General features: G+C 36.5%; 1 protein-coding gene across 1 annotated transcript in view; it reads right to left on the bottom strand.

The window, feature by feature from the left end:
* Positions 1-14,782: 14,782 nt before the first annotated feature.
* The window catches only part of EDNRA (endothelin receptor type A), a 33,952-nt gene continuing 32,081 nt past the window's right edge, over positions 14,783-16,653 (bottom strand). Inside the window, exon 8 of the mRNA XM_014254824.2 lies at positions 14,783-16,614. Within this exon, the coding sequence (XP_014110299.1) occupies positions 16,474-16,614 (141 nt within the window). The 3' untranslated portion in view covers positions 14,783-16,473. The remainder of the gene's footprint in view (positions 16,615-16,653) is intronic.

Below are 16,653 nucleotides of genomic sequence, written 5' to 3'. Positions count from 1 at the left end.
GATGCAATTTCTTTGTTCTCTTGGTCACTCAGATTTGTGCATGTTAATTAGCTGGGGACTTTTTAGCTGCCTTCATAGGTCCCTTCAAACCTCAACCATTCGGATTATGGCATTCGTGGGAATAAAACTGCTGCCATAATAATATGGTGATGAAATATGGTGGAAAAAGTTGCTACTCGACACCTCTACAATCAAATTTTTCAGCTCAAAGAAAGATTATAGAAACAAATCCCACCCATACCCCATAATCTGTGAAGAAAGAAAACGAATGTGGACCATGATCAGAGGTCCATTCTAACTAAAAATTCTTTCATTAAGCATAAAAATATATTTATTAATTTATAGTAAACTGTATTACCTGAAGAGCACCTTTTCTCCTTTACCTATTATGTGTCCTTCTGTTCAGAAGTTAATAGATTTTTGTTGAAAATTCCTCATGTTAACTGTTTTATTTACAGCAAGGATTCCTGAACACTGGTATGGAAATTATTCCAGAAAATAATCTGGCCTGGTAGAGAAGTGGGCAGTATTGTTGCTTAGGCTGTACCTGCTGCAACAGGTACACTGTCAACGCTCTTTTAGGAAACGTTTGGGGACCGACAAAAAACCCCTCTGTTATCTCTCACCTTGCAACTACAGCTTTAAAATACAGTATGTACCCAGCTGGGGTTGCTAACAAAGCTGAGAGTGCTGGAGCCTCTCCCTTCTTTCACTCCCCTTCTCAGGAGAGAATTTTTGACACCTGCACAGCATTACAGGAAATGATGGATTCGCCTGTAGGTGGGGCACAGGGACTATTTCTGGGCAGCTTTTCCTCTCAGCCAAATTAAGACGTTAGCACTGGCAGTAACACATTGAACGCGAGTCAAGCAGCAGAAGACCATGAGTTCATGTTCAAAAATGGGGATCCTTTTAACTGACTTCTGATTTTTGAGCCTTTGGAAAAGCCACATATTAGTAGCAGAAAATCTGTTTCTCTGATATAATGATTTTAAACACTTTCATCATGAACAAAATACTAAAAATTTATCAGGTGATAAAATTGCCCTGGAACAACTGAAACTGGTTCAAGAAGGGGAAAGAAATATGTGAACCCAAGTACAGAAAGGTCACTGCCTTTCTTCCTTCATTGTATCAGGTTCTGCTGCAGAAGGGTGCTTCCTGCTGTTTTTATTACAGATGTTCAGCAGGCAAATGATGGAATGGAATGGAATGGAATGGAATGGAATGGAATAGAATAGAATAGAATAGAATAGAATAGAATAGAATAGAATAGAATAGAATAGAATAGAATAGAATAGAATAGAATAGAATAGAATAGAATAGAGTAATTTCAGGTGGAAAGGAAACAATCGTCTCTTTGACTACTTCAGTGCTGACCAAAAGTTAAAGTATATTATTAAAGGCCTTGTCCAGACACCTCTGAAACACTGACAGGCTTGGGTCATCAATCAACAAAAACAATCCTGTTCCAGTGTTCCACTCCTCTTTTGTTAAGGAAATGCGTCCTGATGTCCAGTCTAAGCCTGCCCTGATGCAGCTTTGAACCATTCCCAGCTGTCCTATCACTGGATGCCAGGGAGAATAAAACAGCACCTCCCTTTCTACTTCCTCTCTTCAGGAGGCTTTAGAGATTAAGGGGGTCGCTCTTCAACATCTGTTTCTCCAGACTACGTAATCATGGATTTCTTAGGTGCTCCTCATAAGATGTGCCCCCAAACACTCTTCCAGCAAAACTCAGCATATGGAGCCTGTTAAGGATACAGCATTCCATTCACAGGCCTGCTTCTTTAAGAGACAGACGTCACCTCACTTTTCTTGTGGAAAATGCATACTATGAATATGACAACACCAGAGAGTGAGAAATATGCTGAAAGGTTTTGCAGCTATGCAAAACTGTGAACTTACCTGAGAGAAAATATCTTGGAGATTTTCCATGTGTGTATTCCCTACTTCACAACCCTTCCCATATGAAGTCATTTAACAATCTCTAAATGGGACTGTTATAAAATGTGACAGTTAAAATGTGTTTGCTTTCCATTTCCTCTTGATTTTTGTCTGCTCCAACAGACAGCTCTCCAATAGTGCTGCATGCTTGACTGACAAAGTCGCTCATTAAAATGCTGTAATAGATGCATTTTTGATCAGTAAATATATCATTTTATTGATTAACCTAGTGCTTCATAATGTGTGTGTATTACTAACCTTATATTTCCCACCTAAAGCTGCCCTGGTGAAACTGAAGATGTTTTTTCCTATTGGCAAATGAAAACAAAAGAACAAACTACCATTCATTGTATGTTCTGCCTAAAATTGGTTAAGATTATACATATTCAGAAGCATGGTTTTGCTTAAAAGATATATGGAACCAATTGTAAAGTCTTCTGTGTTCCTGAATTATCTCAGTTTTATTAATTGGCACATACTTCCAAATTCCTAACTTCATTCTTTGTCATTCCATATAGGGAAGGAAGAAAAGTGCATGCACTGAATGATGCCACAAGAGTATTTATGCAGCTGTGACTGAAGTATAGTTTAAAAGCCGTGGAATAGTGTGAGTACCCACTAGGATGTGCTGTCGGCCTAAAATTGAAGCCCTGGTATTTAAGAAACTGAAATTGAAAAATTCTTACATGTGATGTAAACATAATCCCCATGGTATTCTCACTTGGATATTTCAGAGAAGTACAAAATACAGGGTATAGTAAGAAAAAGCATGGGGTGGTTGAATGATAGGAAAATTTTCCTATCATGCAACTATCCTTAGTGGGATAGTTATCCTTGAAGTGAGAGTTTCCCAAAGGACTGTCACAGCCATGACCATATTAAATTTATTCATTAATATCTAACATTAGAACTACAGCCAGAAATTTCTGTTGGAAGATATGGTCTCTGTGCTAAGACCTTCTGTGTATATCATATGGCAATAAATTTAACACTTTTACAGAAAAAAACCCAAACAAACAACAAACAAACAAAACCCCCCCAGTGTTCTATAGTGAATTACTCATAGTTTTGGTCTTTTTGCCTGTTGTGAATGTAAACACGTATTAAACAGTGTTCAGCTAGGATTTGTGGATCTTAACTGCTATGTTGTCTTACTGGGTGTAAAGCAAAGTATATTTGTCAAGATACAGAGTTCTGAAAACTGATATGATGGAAATATTTGATACATCATTGCTAAATCTTGTGGTTTGTCATTTCAGTAGTACTGACATTTATCAATTCTGATACTTTAGCCTAGAAATGGTTTCCTATGTAAGAATTTTCCATCACTCGCAACTTTTTAGTGGCCAGCATACTCCAAAATTATGTATGTAGAAAGTAGATTGATAAGATGTGCAAGAGAACTTAGGGAAGGGTCTTCTTGAACTGTTCAAACCTAGAATGTGATATGAGGGCCTTGCTAGCTGACAGTCCTTCCTTTCATGCCAACAACGGTTTTTGCAGGCACCCAGAATTTTAGAATTCCTTTAGCAACAAAGGGAGAAAAAATCTTCCTATTATTTTTCTTCTGGATTTTCCATATTAAAAAATAAAGCAGGAGCATAAAATGTTAAAGATTCCTAAAATACTTCAATGTCAGTGTAGTACAGACAGTGCTTCCAGTGGTGCTGATTAAGTGATCTAATAAGCTTTTTCTTTAATTTGAGTGATTGTCTAACTGATTCATCAGGCTGGTATAATATTAAATCTAGTCTTTACAGTAATTCTTTTCTAACTCCAGACAAAAACTGAGTTTTACTGAAAGTAAGTTTTGGTCATGTGTTCTGAGTTCTTTACCAATCAGTGTTGCTAATAGTCGACTAGAACTGAAAAGTAATGCTGCAAAGTTTTGTGTATACTCTGGAAGATCCCCAGTCTGCAACATAAACCACTTTTAAAGAAAAAGTCCATGGTCAATTAAAACATGTCAACAGCACAACTCTTCTTTCTGAAGAACAAGATTTTTTCTCCTTCTGAGAGCCACGAACTAAGTTCTAGTCTGAGAGACGGGAATTCCTCCATTTTCATTCTGATACTGACTCTGTTGTAGCCTATGGCAATTTATCACAATTTTTTGTGTACGTAAAATGGAAATATTTGCCCATGGGCATGATGAAGATTAATTACTTAATATTTATAAGTCGTTCTGAAAATCAGCATTATGCAGATATTGTGATTATTTCTGAACTGTGGATTCTAATCTGGGATGAGGCCCTGAAAAGGACATAAACAACTGATGTGCAAGTCAGGTGGAATTTAGATGCCCTGGGTCAAAATTGCAGTCATAAAAATCTTTGCACATCTGCCATGAAACCCTGGAGGTTCATAAGGTTGAGTGGAAGCCCTGGAATTTTTTATTATGAGGTGCATTTTGTACTTCAGCAGTGCTCATTTATGCTCTCAAAGGTACTTAAGTCCTAATAGGACTGAGCAGCTTTGTAATTAACTCAGGCTAATACCCTGTAGGTGTCCAGAAATGAGGCATTCCTCTGCATGTCCCCCTGGAGAGTTCAATCCACTAGGTGAGCTCTGAAAATGCTGGCCCCACAGTGGAAAAATATTTCCCTTCAGTCTGTAGCTCTGTGCTTAGTACAGACAGAAATGTGGATGAGGTCCAGGTTTAATTCCCTTGTCTGTCTCAAAGGGTCCAACCTCTCCTTTAGACTATGCTTTAGTCAGCAGGCAGAAGATGTTTTGGAACACAGGAAGGATTCTCTTCTTCTCGACAATTCCACTTTCCAAAGAAAATACTCACTATTCACTGTCAGTGTTTCAGTCTTGCAGTTACGGCACTATTGGTGAAAAAGAGGAATTACTGTGAAATTTCACAGAAAATAGAGAAATATTCAGTTCTGGAGAAGTACAAAAATAGTTGTAGGAGCTGGGACTAGAACCTAGTGCTCTTCAGTGAGTCTGCTCTCTGTACCACATGATGACTTTGTGGGTGCACCAAATGCAAAAAATGTCCTCCATGCTCTGTATAAATACCCTAAACTCTGGACTCAATTATGCAGATGAAAATCAGATGGTGTGGTATTTGGCTGTGCAGTGCTTTGTCTTCTTCCAGTTCTGTCCCAGGTTCAGGCATAGGGATCTGTCAAATATAGAAGGATCAGACTCTTTCTTTCTCTCTTGCCTTGTTTCTCTGTTTCTCTACCAGCTTGTGGTCAGTCCTTAAAATGAGCTGACAAAAAAGATAGTCTGAGCCTGACCTTTTTCTCCAGAAGTCAAAGAGAACTCCTTGTGATGTTCATTAAATTAGAACACAGCTCCAAATATTAATGGAGGAAGATTTTTTGAAGAAGTTTCTTGTATAGAACACATTACCTAAAATTCCTGCATTTCTGCTCTGATTTCTCAAAACTGCTATTCCCAAGTCAATGCCTGCCTCAGTACTTTAAAACAACTTAATTAAAAAGCAATTTCATAATAATTTAAACTCAAATGCTCTTGAGATGTTGTCTATTAAGTGACGGAAAAGACAGACAAAAAAGAGGAAAAGAAAAATAAATAGGCTTTTCTTTCCAGAATACATGAATGCTTGCGCTTTATCCTTGCAAGGACATGTTTAGCAAACATATTTGTAACAGCCTGTGTCTATGACTAGGCAGTCATTGTGGCACAAAATTGTGAAGACAGAGTTTTTGCTTGTTGACAAATGTTCATATTAAGAAACACAGAGTTGGAGCTGCAAAGGGACTTTAATCCCAGCCTATCATGCAGTGATGTGACTGAAAGAAAGTCTTCACACTAAACACATTTCTAAATATCTACAGATAGATAACTATTAGTGGAAAAAAACCCTCATTTTTCAATAATCAGTAAAAATGATAAACCCAAGTACTTTCATTCTAAACCAGCATTTTTGTTTAAAAATGATAATTTTAGAGGCTTTTTTTTTCTGTGCTGCAGCCTAGAAAAATCCATGAAACAGACTGAAACCCCCTGAACTGGGCCCCTAGAAAAAAAAAAAAATAGCTTTTCCATATTTCAAAGTGGCTTTTTAGGCCTCTCGAGTCTTTCTGGCACATCATTCTCAGACCCTTATGGACTGGGATGCTGCCAAACAGCTTTTTTCCCACAAAACTTTAATAAACTTTGAGTGCTGGACAGAAGAGTAGTGCAATTCCCAAAGAGAGATTTCACTACAGGATTCCAAAATGTGTACAGTATAGAAGCTAGCCTCTGAATGAACCCAGCAATACTTTTCCTTGGATTTCTTACAAATACAAGAAATGCAGTTCTGTGTCTTACAATGGTTTAGCATTTTGCTTTTCTGTTACCACCAATATGACTCCTGTTTTATAAATTAGATGTGCTTATCCTAAAGCAAGGATACTTTGATTTTGCCAGACATGAAGCCATACTTATATTTACCTACAACCACATGAAAACACTTCCAACTACAAAGTGTTTAGACACAGAACAAGAAATTTACAGGAGGCAATAAAGAAAGAGCTACAGCAAAAAGATTCCCATTAGTCACCTCAGACTCCTAGTCAGTGCTACAGCTGCTACTCCAGTTGTGGGCAGGAACACTGAACCTGATGGTTTCAGTTAATTTATAGAGTGTTTATACATCAATACACATCGATCATTTATGCAGCAGGGGATCATTATCACGAGCCTGGTCCTGTTTTCTGAGCCAGCATTCCCAGGTGCATGTGAGCACTCCTGTGGATTTGGCTGAAAGTTGCTTTCACATAATTCAGAAGAAAAATCTGAGTCAAATGGTTAACTCAGTCCTGAAAGACACTGACAATATCTGAAAGAAGACATTGACTCACCTTTAAATTTTCTGGTCGTTACCCTGCTCGCTCAGGCAAAGCTTCCACCACCCTCCAAGAATACAGTTTAGCGTGTAAACCAGCAGTTAATTCCATTTCAGTGTAAGCTTTGCTAGAGTGAAGAGAATATAATTACTTAGCCCCAAAAGATAAATTCGTGGAGGAATACCCATCATTGACCAGAAATGTACCTATTCTTACCTCAGTTTGGTGAAGGCTTGGGCACTCTACCAGGCAAGTGTTGTATCCTTATACTGTCCTTATGCCCTTTCCTGCTTTGCATCATGGGTGACAGGAAGGTCTGACCCAGAATAGCTGCTTTAGGTTTTTAGATCTTTTTCATCATTAGCATAGAGCTCATACATGTACAAAACAGAGCTAGTCAGGAATGTGTTAATTTTACGTGGAGAGTTTTAAACTAATCTATTTTTATAGCGTTAATTTTGTCCTGTATGATTTCTTAAACAATTACTTTTACTGTTGAAGGGCCTCTCATTTGACCCTGGGCTTTTTCACTCCCTAAACTGTATGCTACCAAAATGGAATGTTTTAAATCACAGTTGTGCAGTCTGAATTATTTCACATATAATCACACGACAGTCACAAATTAAATCCTTACCTTGTGACACTTAATATCTCCATGTATTAATCCCAAACTGCACTTCTCTTTCTTGATGCCATATTTCAATTGCAAATACATTACTTACTTGGTGATCACAGTCACCTGGAGATCTGTTTCCATGATTCCATCTTCCCATTAGAGAGTAGCTTTTGATTGTGTTCTTTAGATGCATTCTTATCCTTTTTCACAATGATGATTTATCTTCTGTCTATATTTATCTTTTTAGGCTTTAATCTGTTCCATGATGTTATTGTAAAATTAAATTGATTTACTTACTTGTTTATAGCAAATCTTTTTATCTTCTAAATACCTTTGGGTTTGTTTTTTTTAGTAATACTTCTGAAAAGTGTCAGGTTGATTGTCCAAAAACTATCCAGCTATTCTGGATCTTGATCAATAGGGAAAGATTCTAAACTCCTATACTGTTAAATTTCGCACATTGCTTTATTAATACACTCCAAATTTGACTTGAAAGGGCTTTTTCTGAGTACTGTTTATATTAGTGAAATTTCTAATGCAGCGCTCCTGCCACTCCACAGTTAAAATCTAATGATTTAGGTTTGGGTTTTCTTTCTTTTTCTTGTAAGAATGCAGTTTTGGAATGAGAAGCTAATTTGTGTTAAATTCCTCTTAAAGGATACATTTTCTAATTGGAGTCCAGAAGAGGCTTTGTGTTCTGGACCTTTGTTCTTTTCTTAAAATTCATAACACAAATCATGACTGCCAAAACTACTCTTGGTCTATTTCTAAATTAATTCATAACCATTAATTCATGTAACCGTGAATTGCAGTTTCATGTCATCATGTTTGCTGTGCTGCTGAGCAAAGCTTGGGCTCTCTAGGCCGAGCTTTTTGTCTGTATAGTGGGATTAAAAACACTGAATCTAGATTAAAATTACTTTGGCTGTATCTCTATCTGTAGTTCAGTAGCTCTGAAACAAATCCTTTGCAAATTAGACATCAAAAATCTTCTATACTATGTATATCTAAAAGTTTAAAATGCTGTTTATTACTCTTAGTTTAGTGTAAAGGCTGCATGAAACCTTTTGCTTCCTTGATGTGAAACAGAAGCATTCATCTTTTTAGTGATTATGACTCTGAAGAAGCTTTGAGAGAACAATTGTAGAACAATAATAGAAAGCAATTCCTAAAGGTGGAAAGCTCATTTCAGTAGTCTTTAATTTGTTTACCTTTGTTATTTTTTCACTGTTTCCTGTAATGACCTTCCCTAAAACTGTTATATTTTGATCACTTTATCATCAGAAACTACCTGAACAATTCAAAGTATGTTCACATAAGAACTTTTGTTATAGAGCAGTAATTCTTCTGGCCAGTTTTAGGCATGGATAACACTAAAATCTGAAGAATGGAAGCAGTCAAGAGTTGAGCATAAGTTAATTTATCCTGCTTACTGGCAACGATAAGTCAAGAAAGGATCTCAGAGAGAAGGACGAGGTAACAGAAAATATTTCAAGGGAAAACTGTAAGCACCAAGTCATAGAAATTGTAATTTTCAACTTGAAATGTCTTTAACTTGTACATTGAATTTTTTAGAAAATGTTTCTCTTAACTTTGAATTTGCAGAGTTCTCAGGGTTCTGTAGAGTTCGGATAAGGAAAATTAGTTAACACTGAAAATTTCTTGCAGGTCACTGCTCATCATCAAATTTGTAGGACTAAACATTATAAAGTCGAATTTTTAGTGTCCCATAAAATTGTTATGCAGCCTATGTTGCCATGAGCTTGCAGAGCATAGTTTTGGAAAAAAAATATTAAAGTATTTATACAACAGGCAGTTAAAGCAGCGTTTGGAATAGATTTTCAGCTCCCTGGTGAGCTCAAAATTGTTCTTGAATTTTATTGTTTGTTTATTTGGGTTGGTCACTCCTTTCCATTTTCCATCTTGGCACCCACTATAACCAATTGTTGCTAACACGTCTGGGACTGTTAACCAGTTCTGTGGGTAGCATGGCAAGTCAAAGTAGCCTCACTTGAACTAAGACATAAGCAATGTGTTAAATTAGTTATCTGTGTTCAGTTTTAAGAATCAACATGGAAAAAAGTAATCTACTGTTACCAAGTGGATCTTCATAAGAAGTGTGTCAGGTTGGCTTATTTAGAGAGCGCTCCTTTTCTTATGACATCTAATTAATTTTCATGTAATCTTTTTTCCATATTATTTTGATTTATTGTTTTATTTGCATACAGAGCAATACTTATGGAATCTCATCCCCATGGCAAAAAAACTGCAAAGTGTAAATGGCTGTACATGAGACTTCTTATACTGTGTTTAGTTAGAGCAAACTGTATTTTCCCAAAGCCTAGAAAATACATCCCTAGAACAGCTAAATGTGTAATCAGCTACAGGACATGAAATTTTCTGAAAGGAGGTAGATCCCAAAGGCCTACATACTGGGATAATTGTGAGGGTTTTCAGTTTGACTCAGCAGGGTAAGCTCCCACAGAGATATTTTTGTACGTGTGGGATTCTTCAGGAGTACAGTATGCTACATCCCCTGCAGTAATATTGATCCATGATTCCTCTGACACAGGATCACTACATTTTTGAGACATATGTGCTCACGCTATAATATGTCCACATTGATTTCAGTATAGGCCAGAATTGGTCCAGTAAAACTGATCTGCATAATTACAGCAGGCGTGTCAGGGATACATAAAGTGAGGATATTCAGGTCAGTGGTGCTTTCCCAATATTTGCCTGAACAGGGAGGAAGATACAGCAGCAAGGACATTGACATAGATTATTCCATTGATATCTGTGCAATAACTGGTTTAAATAAGAGACATCTTGGAGGAAGGACAGGATCAGGACAATACTTTGGATTTTCAGAATACCAGTATTCTACAATGGGGATTGCTCTTTGAAAGTAGACAATATTTCTTTTCTTCTATTCTGTCTCTCTTGGTGAGTGATGTGAGGGGAGAACATTGTTACCTCTGATTTCATTTATTAAACTGATTTTTTGGGAAACAAAGTATACCAAGGCTTCTTTCCTACCTGAGCATATGAGATGATAATTTCATAATAATTCATCCAAGCCCCACAGAATCTCTTACTTCTTTCCTGCTTAGCTGTAGTGAGCTTAGTCATGTTGTGACTCCATCACACATTCTGACTGAAATCCAAATCCTAGTGAAGTCAGTAGGTTCAGCACTTTTCCCCAGGTTACTACTTGAAACTTGACATTACTTTATTGTCTAGTTTTAATTTTGATTGAGGTCTTATACTGCTAAAGTAAATGGAAGAGAAGATTTGTTTTTTGGGGGGGGTATATTAATAATGCACTTTATATGGAAAAACAACCACTGTTTAAGGTTCTTCCAAGTGAATTCTCAAGTGATACGTATATACATATGTATACAAGTACTTACAAACAATCGTAGAAAGGAACTAATTCAACACTGGAGTCCTTGATTTTGGAGTAATCTCTGGTATTGCCATTGTTGCAGTTAATTCGTGGTACAGGAAAGCCAGAACATGCTGGATATTACGAAAAATGTTAGTCAAAGATTTTTTGCAGTGCAAGGCGAACTCAGTAAGCATCTCTCTTTCTGCACAATTATCTCTGACATGTGTCTTGAAACGAATACTTTATAGAAACATGGCAAGGAAATCAAAGAATCTTGCTTTGGAGAGTTATGTTTCCTAATCCCCAGAATTTACATGTATTTTATATAATAGAGCATGAAGATTTTTTGCCCTTACACTACTTTTTTCCAGCTCATGTAATGAAGAGTTTCTCAATATTCTTGTAAACACCTGCTCTTTCTTGAATTAGCAAAAGTGGTATGGTTTCTTCTTTATCTATTAAAAAATCAGTGTATTTTCCACTAGTAGTACTCAACTGTAGTCATTTGTCCCAAGAGTACTCTAATTTTCTACTTAAAACTTGACTGTAAATATTTGTGACTTTTATGGTAGCATGGTTTAATTGTGCTTCCATATTGGAATATACTGTGTATCTGGAGATGAATGCTTTCTTAACATTGTGTAGATATTGCAAAGAAAGATAATCCAAATGTATACTTCATTCAGAGGCAATACCAAAGAGACCACTGTACAACAATATTAGAGGGGAGAAGACAAGAAAAACTTGAGACATAGATGCTTCAAGAAATATGAAGTGTGGCTACAGGATGGCATGATGGTGTAATGATGGATTTCTAATCTTCCCCTCTGTTTAGCGCATGTAGCAGGAGATTTGTTCTCTTGGAGAGCTTAGAAGTGCTTCTCATTAATTGTTCTGGATGCTTGATTCAGTAACTTCTCAATCTTTTTGCTCCCAAGGACTAAGATTACGAGATTGAAGTAAAGGCCTTCTGAGATGCACCAAATAATTGATTTCAGAGCAGCTGGCAGACACTCAGTTACTCTCAGAAATTTGGGCAGAGTGCTGCTGAAGTTCAGATTTTTTTTTTCTTTTCCTTACCAGTTGTATTGCTTAGTCTGTTGAGCTTTATTATTGTAGTAAGCTACTGTAACTAACAGGACTGCAAGGCTGTGACTCAAGTGACAGCTCAGTTCAGAAGCAGTGGTGTTTGTACAGGGGAAAAACTGATTCTAGATGAGATAGTAGAGGTCAATTTCTTTCATCATCCTTTAGAAAAACTGGAGATGACCTACATTTTTTTATTTAGTTCCTATCTTCCTTTCCCACACTTGGACTAATGATAAGCTATGTTTCTTTTAGATCCACATTTTAAACATGCCTGGGTTTGGTGTCTTGTTTTTTCTTCTTTGAACCTTGAGAGCTGTTTCTGGTCTGTAAACTTTTTATGCATCTTCTTTTACTCTGATTTTGGAAAATGGCCTTTATTTAGTCTTTGAAAGAGTGAGGAGTGTAAATTAAGAATACTTTGCTGAGCCAATACTTTGCAGCACTGATTGTGTGGAAGAAACTTTGCAAGGCAATATTAGCATGCAGTCCTGGTGTTTCTTCTAATGAAAATGTGTGCTTTGCCTCCGGGACATTTCAGCAGGCATCTGTTCATACAAATGCAGCAGTATTAGAATTTTTACCATGTCTTCTCACACACTGAAACCCATAAGGTTTCACAGAATCAAATTATATAGTAACAAGATTGCAGTAAATATGTAAATAATGAAAGAGGGGCAGGAAAATAAAAGCAAGCAAGTAATTCCACAAGCAAGGGAACTTACAAATACTGGCTTCCAAGAATTTGCGGGTTGTGGTTTGATTCTCAGATGTCTTATAAGTTGCATGCTCTGATCAAGGCTTTTTCTGCATCTGTAATGTTTGTAACATCTTTTTAACAAGTGAATTTATTATTATGCACAAACTACATTTCAGAAATTTTCTGCATAGAGCACGAGTAGAATTTTGTTCTTCCTGCCATCTTGCAGTTCTGGTGAAATTCTCTGGAGCTTCATAATGGTGATAACTCTGTTCTGTAAAATTTGTTGAAATTGGACAGGGGGTTGATAGTTGATTTGGAAGGATGGAGGGACAGACAGGTAAACACCTGAAACTGACTGTATTAAAACCAAAAATAAACATATTCAGATAAATATTCTGATAGCATAAGTATCTTTTCTCAGAACCAAGCTGATAGTTTTGTCAGGTGAGATTTATGATGAACTATATAAATACTATTTTTTAATGCACGGATCTGGCTAGGTCAGGTCTGAAGCACAGAGTTTCTTATGTAAATAAATAAATACAGACATAGATACAAGTGAAAACCCATGTTTGCTATCTCCTTGAAGCAAATAAGTATAAAATATACCAAAGAGGAAATGTTTAGTGAGGTAGTTTGAAAAAATGCATATTGAAAACAAGGAGAACAGCTGTATTCTAAAACTGAGTTAAGAAGTGAGAGTCAGTGAAATATTACACTGAATGATCTGGCAGAAGTTTGGACTTCTGAAGTCCACAAAAAAGAGGAATGTGACAGTTAAATAGATTTTGATTATGATGAACAGACACAAAGTTTATGAAGTTAATCTGAAGCTTGTGGAATAGACCCTGTTATCTTCAGAGGAAAACTAGGCTTGATTCAGTTGAGTTGAATGCAAACAGCAGGATTAAAAATGCCTATAAAATAGGGAGAGAATGGAAGGATACTTGTGGAAAGTTGTACTGATGTAAAAGAGGAAGCAGATTCTGTGTGACACCAGAATTGTGGAGTACTTTTGTTGGCTCTTTTTGAAAGAAAGCTTTTTCAGAACTGAGAGTAGATACTGTACCAGGAGCAATATTTGCCATTCTCAGTGGGAAGAAGGGGAGAGAATTAAAAAAGTATCTTGGGAAGTTTTTCAGAAGCATTTACCCCTCCCTGATTGCAGCTGTCACATCACAGCACCCTTTGTTCTTACAATTGGATTGTGAGTGGGAGCAGCAGCCACCAGTAAAAATACAAAAAGACAAACATGGCAAAAAACAGTATATAGTATATAGTATAACAGTATATACATCTCAGGACTTCACTTGTCACTGTTATTTAAACTTTCTCTGTCCTTCCACAGGCTGGAGAAATGGCATGAGGGTCACCAGTTAGTTTTTGCAGGCTCTGATCCCTAAGTAAGCTCACCAAAAAAATTCTGAAGGTATTCCAAAAATTACCTCTCACTTCTGTTAGATAATTTACCCTCTTCTTTTCATTAGTTAAAAAGTTTTGTATTTTTTAATGCTGCTGCTAAGGTCAGTCAGCATTATGAGTAGTAGGAAGATAGTTTTTCCATCTAGGTTGAAGTGCTTTAAAGGATGCTTTGTGTATGCAGGTTCATGTATCTCTGCCACATAAGAGCCAGCTCTTGGGTTGAAGGCAATAGATTTAGAAATCTCAGTGCTGAAAAGAAAAAATTTAAATGTTCATGACTCATGGTTTGCATCAGTGCTTGTAAAGTGTAAAAATGACCCATTTCACAGTCTGAAACTTTTGCAGGTAGATGGGGCTTTTGGGTAGAAGCTAAGAACTCTAAACTGACCTAGACTGTCTCTATTGCCCACTGTCTTTTGTAGATAGGTAGAAATATTGTCTCTAAGCAATCACATTACTGGTTTGCAGGGGTATGAATTCTTTGGTTCATCTAGCCACCAGGTAAATAGCAGAAAAGGGTAATGCACACAAAGCTTTCTCATGCCTTGAAATAAGGAAGGAAGATTTTACAACTTAAATCCATTCTTCATGACTTTTTTCTGTTTACCTTTATCATCTCCTCGATATGTTCAGTCAAAGCAGCAGGAAAGATTTCAGGATGGAAAGAGACTCAGTAACTCAGTCTTCTCAACGGAGAGCATCGTCACTCATTTACTATGATTTCTGGTACAGTTTGAGGATGAAATGTTTTACTTTAAAATTCAGCTGTCTCATTCCATACCATGCTCTCAGGCACTACCACAGAGCACTGTCAGAGGACTGTATTTAGGTTTATAACATATGAACATAGATTTATATGTATTTATACACGCATATATATCACAGAGACATAAGCACACAAAAAATACACAAACCAATTTAAAGAACCTTTTTTTTAAATATACTTCAGAAGATTTGTGTGAATGTAAACATTGGGGAAACTTGTGCAGCAGAAGTCACTGTAGGCAGTAGCATTTTGACCTCTTAAATAAAACTATGCAGGATTACATCTTTCACTGGAAATGAAATGGATGTTTAAAAATTTGTGGAATTTTGATTACTGCTTCTTAGCCTAGCACAAAAGATGCTATAAATTGCCTAACAGATTAGTGCATGAGACATATTATATATGACACCACAATATTGAGTTCCACTATTTAATGAAAGGCTACCTATTAAGATTTTTTATAGGCAAACCAGGAATCTCTTGCCATGTAGTCTTAATGGATGTAAAAAATAAGGAAATCATCAGTTTACATATATGCAAGCAATAGTTTCTATATATTGTTAGTAGCATTTGAATGGTTAACAATGCTGATAACCTACTAAACCCCATTAAAATCTCTGAATGTTGTGTAAGACAGAGAAATATGCTGTAAGAAATAAGGCACAAAATATCCTTCTGCACATCCAACTGTTATGGACTTCCACATTTCTACATTTACTCTGACAATAACCTCATGTTCACAAGTGAAAATAGAGTGCATAGCTGCTCTGATAATTACCATTTTCTCAGAAAGCTGTGGACAGCTTTAATAATGTTTCACTATGCTCCACTACCCCCATTTCAACTTAGATTTAATGCAGCTATAGTCTAAATAGATTAAATGGTTCATACAGTTTAAGAATTAACATGTCAGGTTAATAGAAACACATTGTAAAGTGCCCGTCTGCGAGCATCTTCCATTCTTTTTGCTGATACAGATTATGTTTATTTTGTACAGAGCATTAGAATAAATAACACAGTATAGTACTGTATTATTAATACCTCTTTTTTTTTTTTTGGTATTAATCTGTGCTTAAGTGCCAAATGTTGATGCTGTTTAAATGATCTCTTCCTATATTTGAATACTGAAGTGCTACAAATAAGAATTGCCCAGCTAATGTTCTGATCCATTGTAGCATAAGTAAGTAAAATGCTGGTGTGGACCAAAACATTTTCCAACACAAACCTGAAAAACAGCAACACCAACAACAACATGCAAAACAAACTGGTGTGTGGACTTTATCCACCACAGAAATAGAACTTAAAAGACAAATGGGCAGAGAGAAAATATAGTCACAGATAGATTCCATTTTGATATCTTCTCAAAAGTTCCAGAGTGATCAATTCTAGGTGACCTTAAATCAGGTAAAAAGATTGCATTGTACCAGTACACCGGACAGTTCCTGCCTGCTTCAGAACAGCAAAACCACCTGTGTAGTTCAAGCCAGTTTTTTTGTGTCATAATGACACATCAATATCCTTTACAGAGGCAGAATTACCATCCAGTGGATCTCAGTTCACAGAACATCACAGTTACACTCACTCCATCTACTCAGTCACCTCTAGAATTAGGTACAATGGTGCACATGTCTCAATTCTTAGTGAAACAGTCACTGGGCTTCCTGTTGTAATAGCTTTGTAGTGACTTTCTTTTCCTGTTTCATTCTGAAATGGTGTGAGAGTCCTTAATTTTCAGTTTATGCTGTCTTTATGGCTGCTTCGGTCTGTGTTGTGATTATTTAGTTCTTGGTTTTTCCATTGAATGCTTGTTCCATTCATGGGCACTGAAGTCACCAAACTCTTAGACTGGGAGCAGCAACAGCAAAGACATGACTGAAAATGAATAAAAAATTAATAAGTAAGTAAGTAAAT

This window comes from Pseudopodoces humilis, chromosome 6, assembly GCF_049639895.1.
Source record: "Pseudopodoces humilis isolate 2021_Gansu_Grassland_sample_001 chromosome 6, ASM4963989v1, whole genome shotgun sequence".
Taxonomy (NCBI): domain Eukaryota; kingdom Metazoa; phylum Chordata; class Aves; order Passeriformes; family Paridae; genus Pseudopodoces; species Pseudopodoces humilis.
This window is presented reverse-complemented; position numbering and strand designations above follow the sequence as displayed.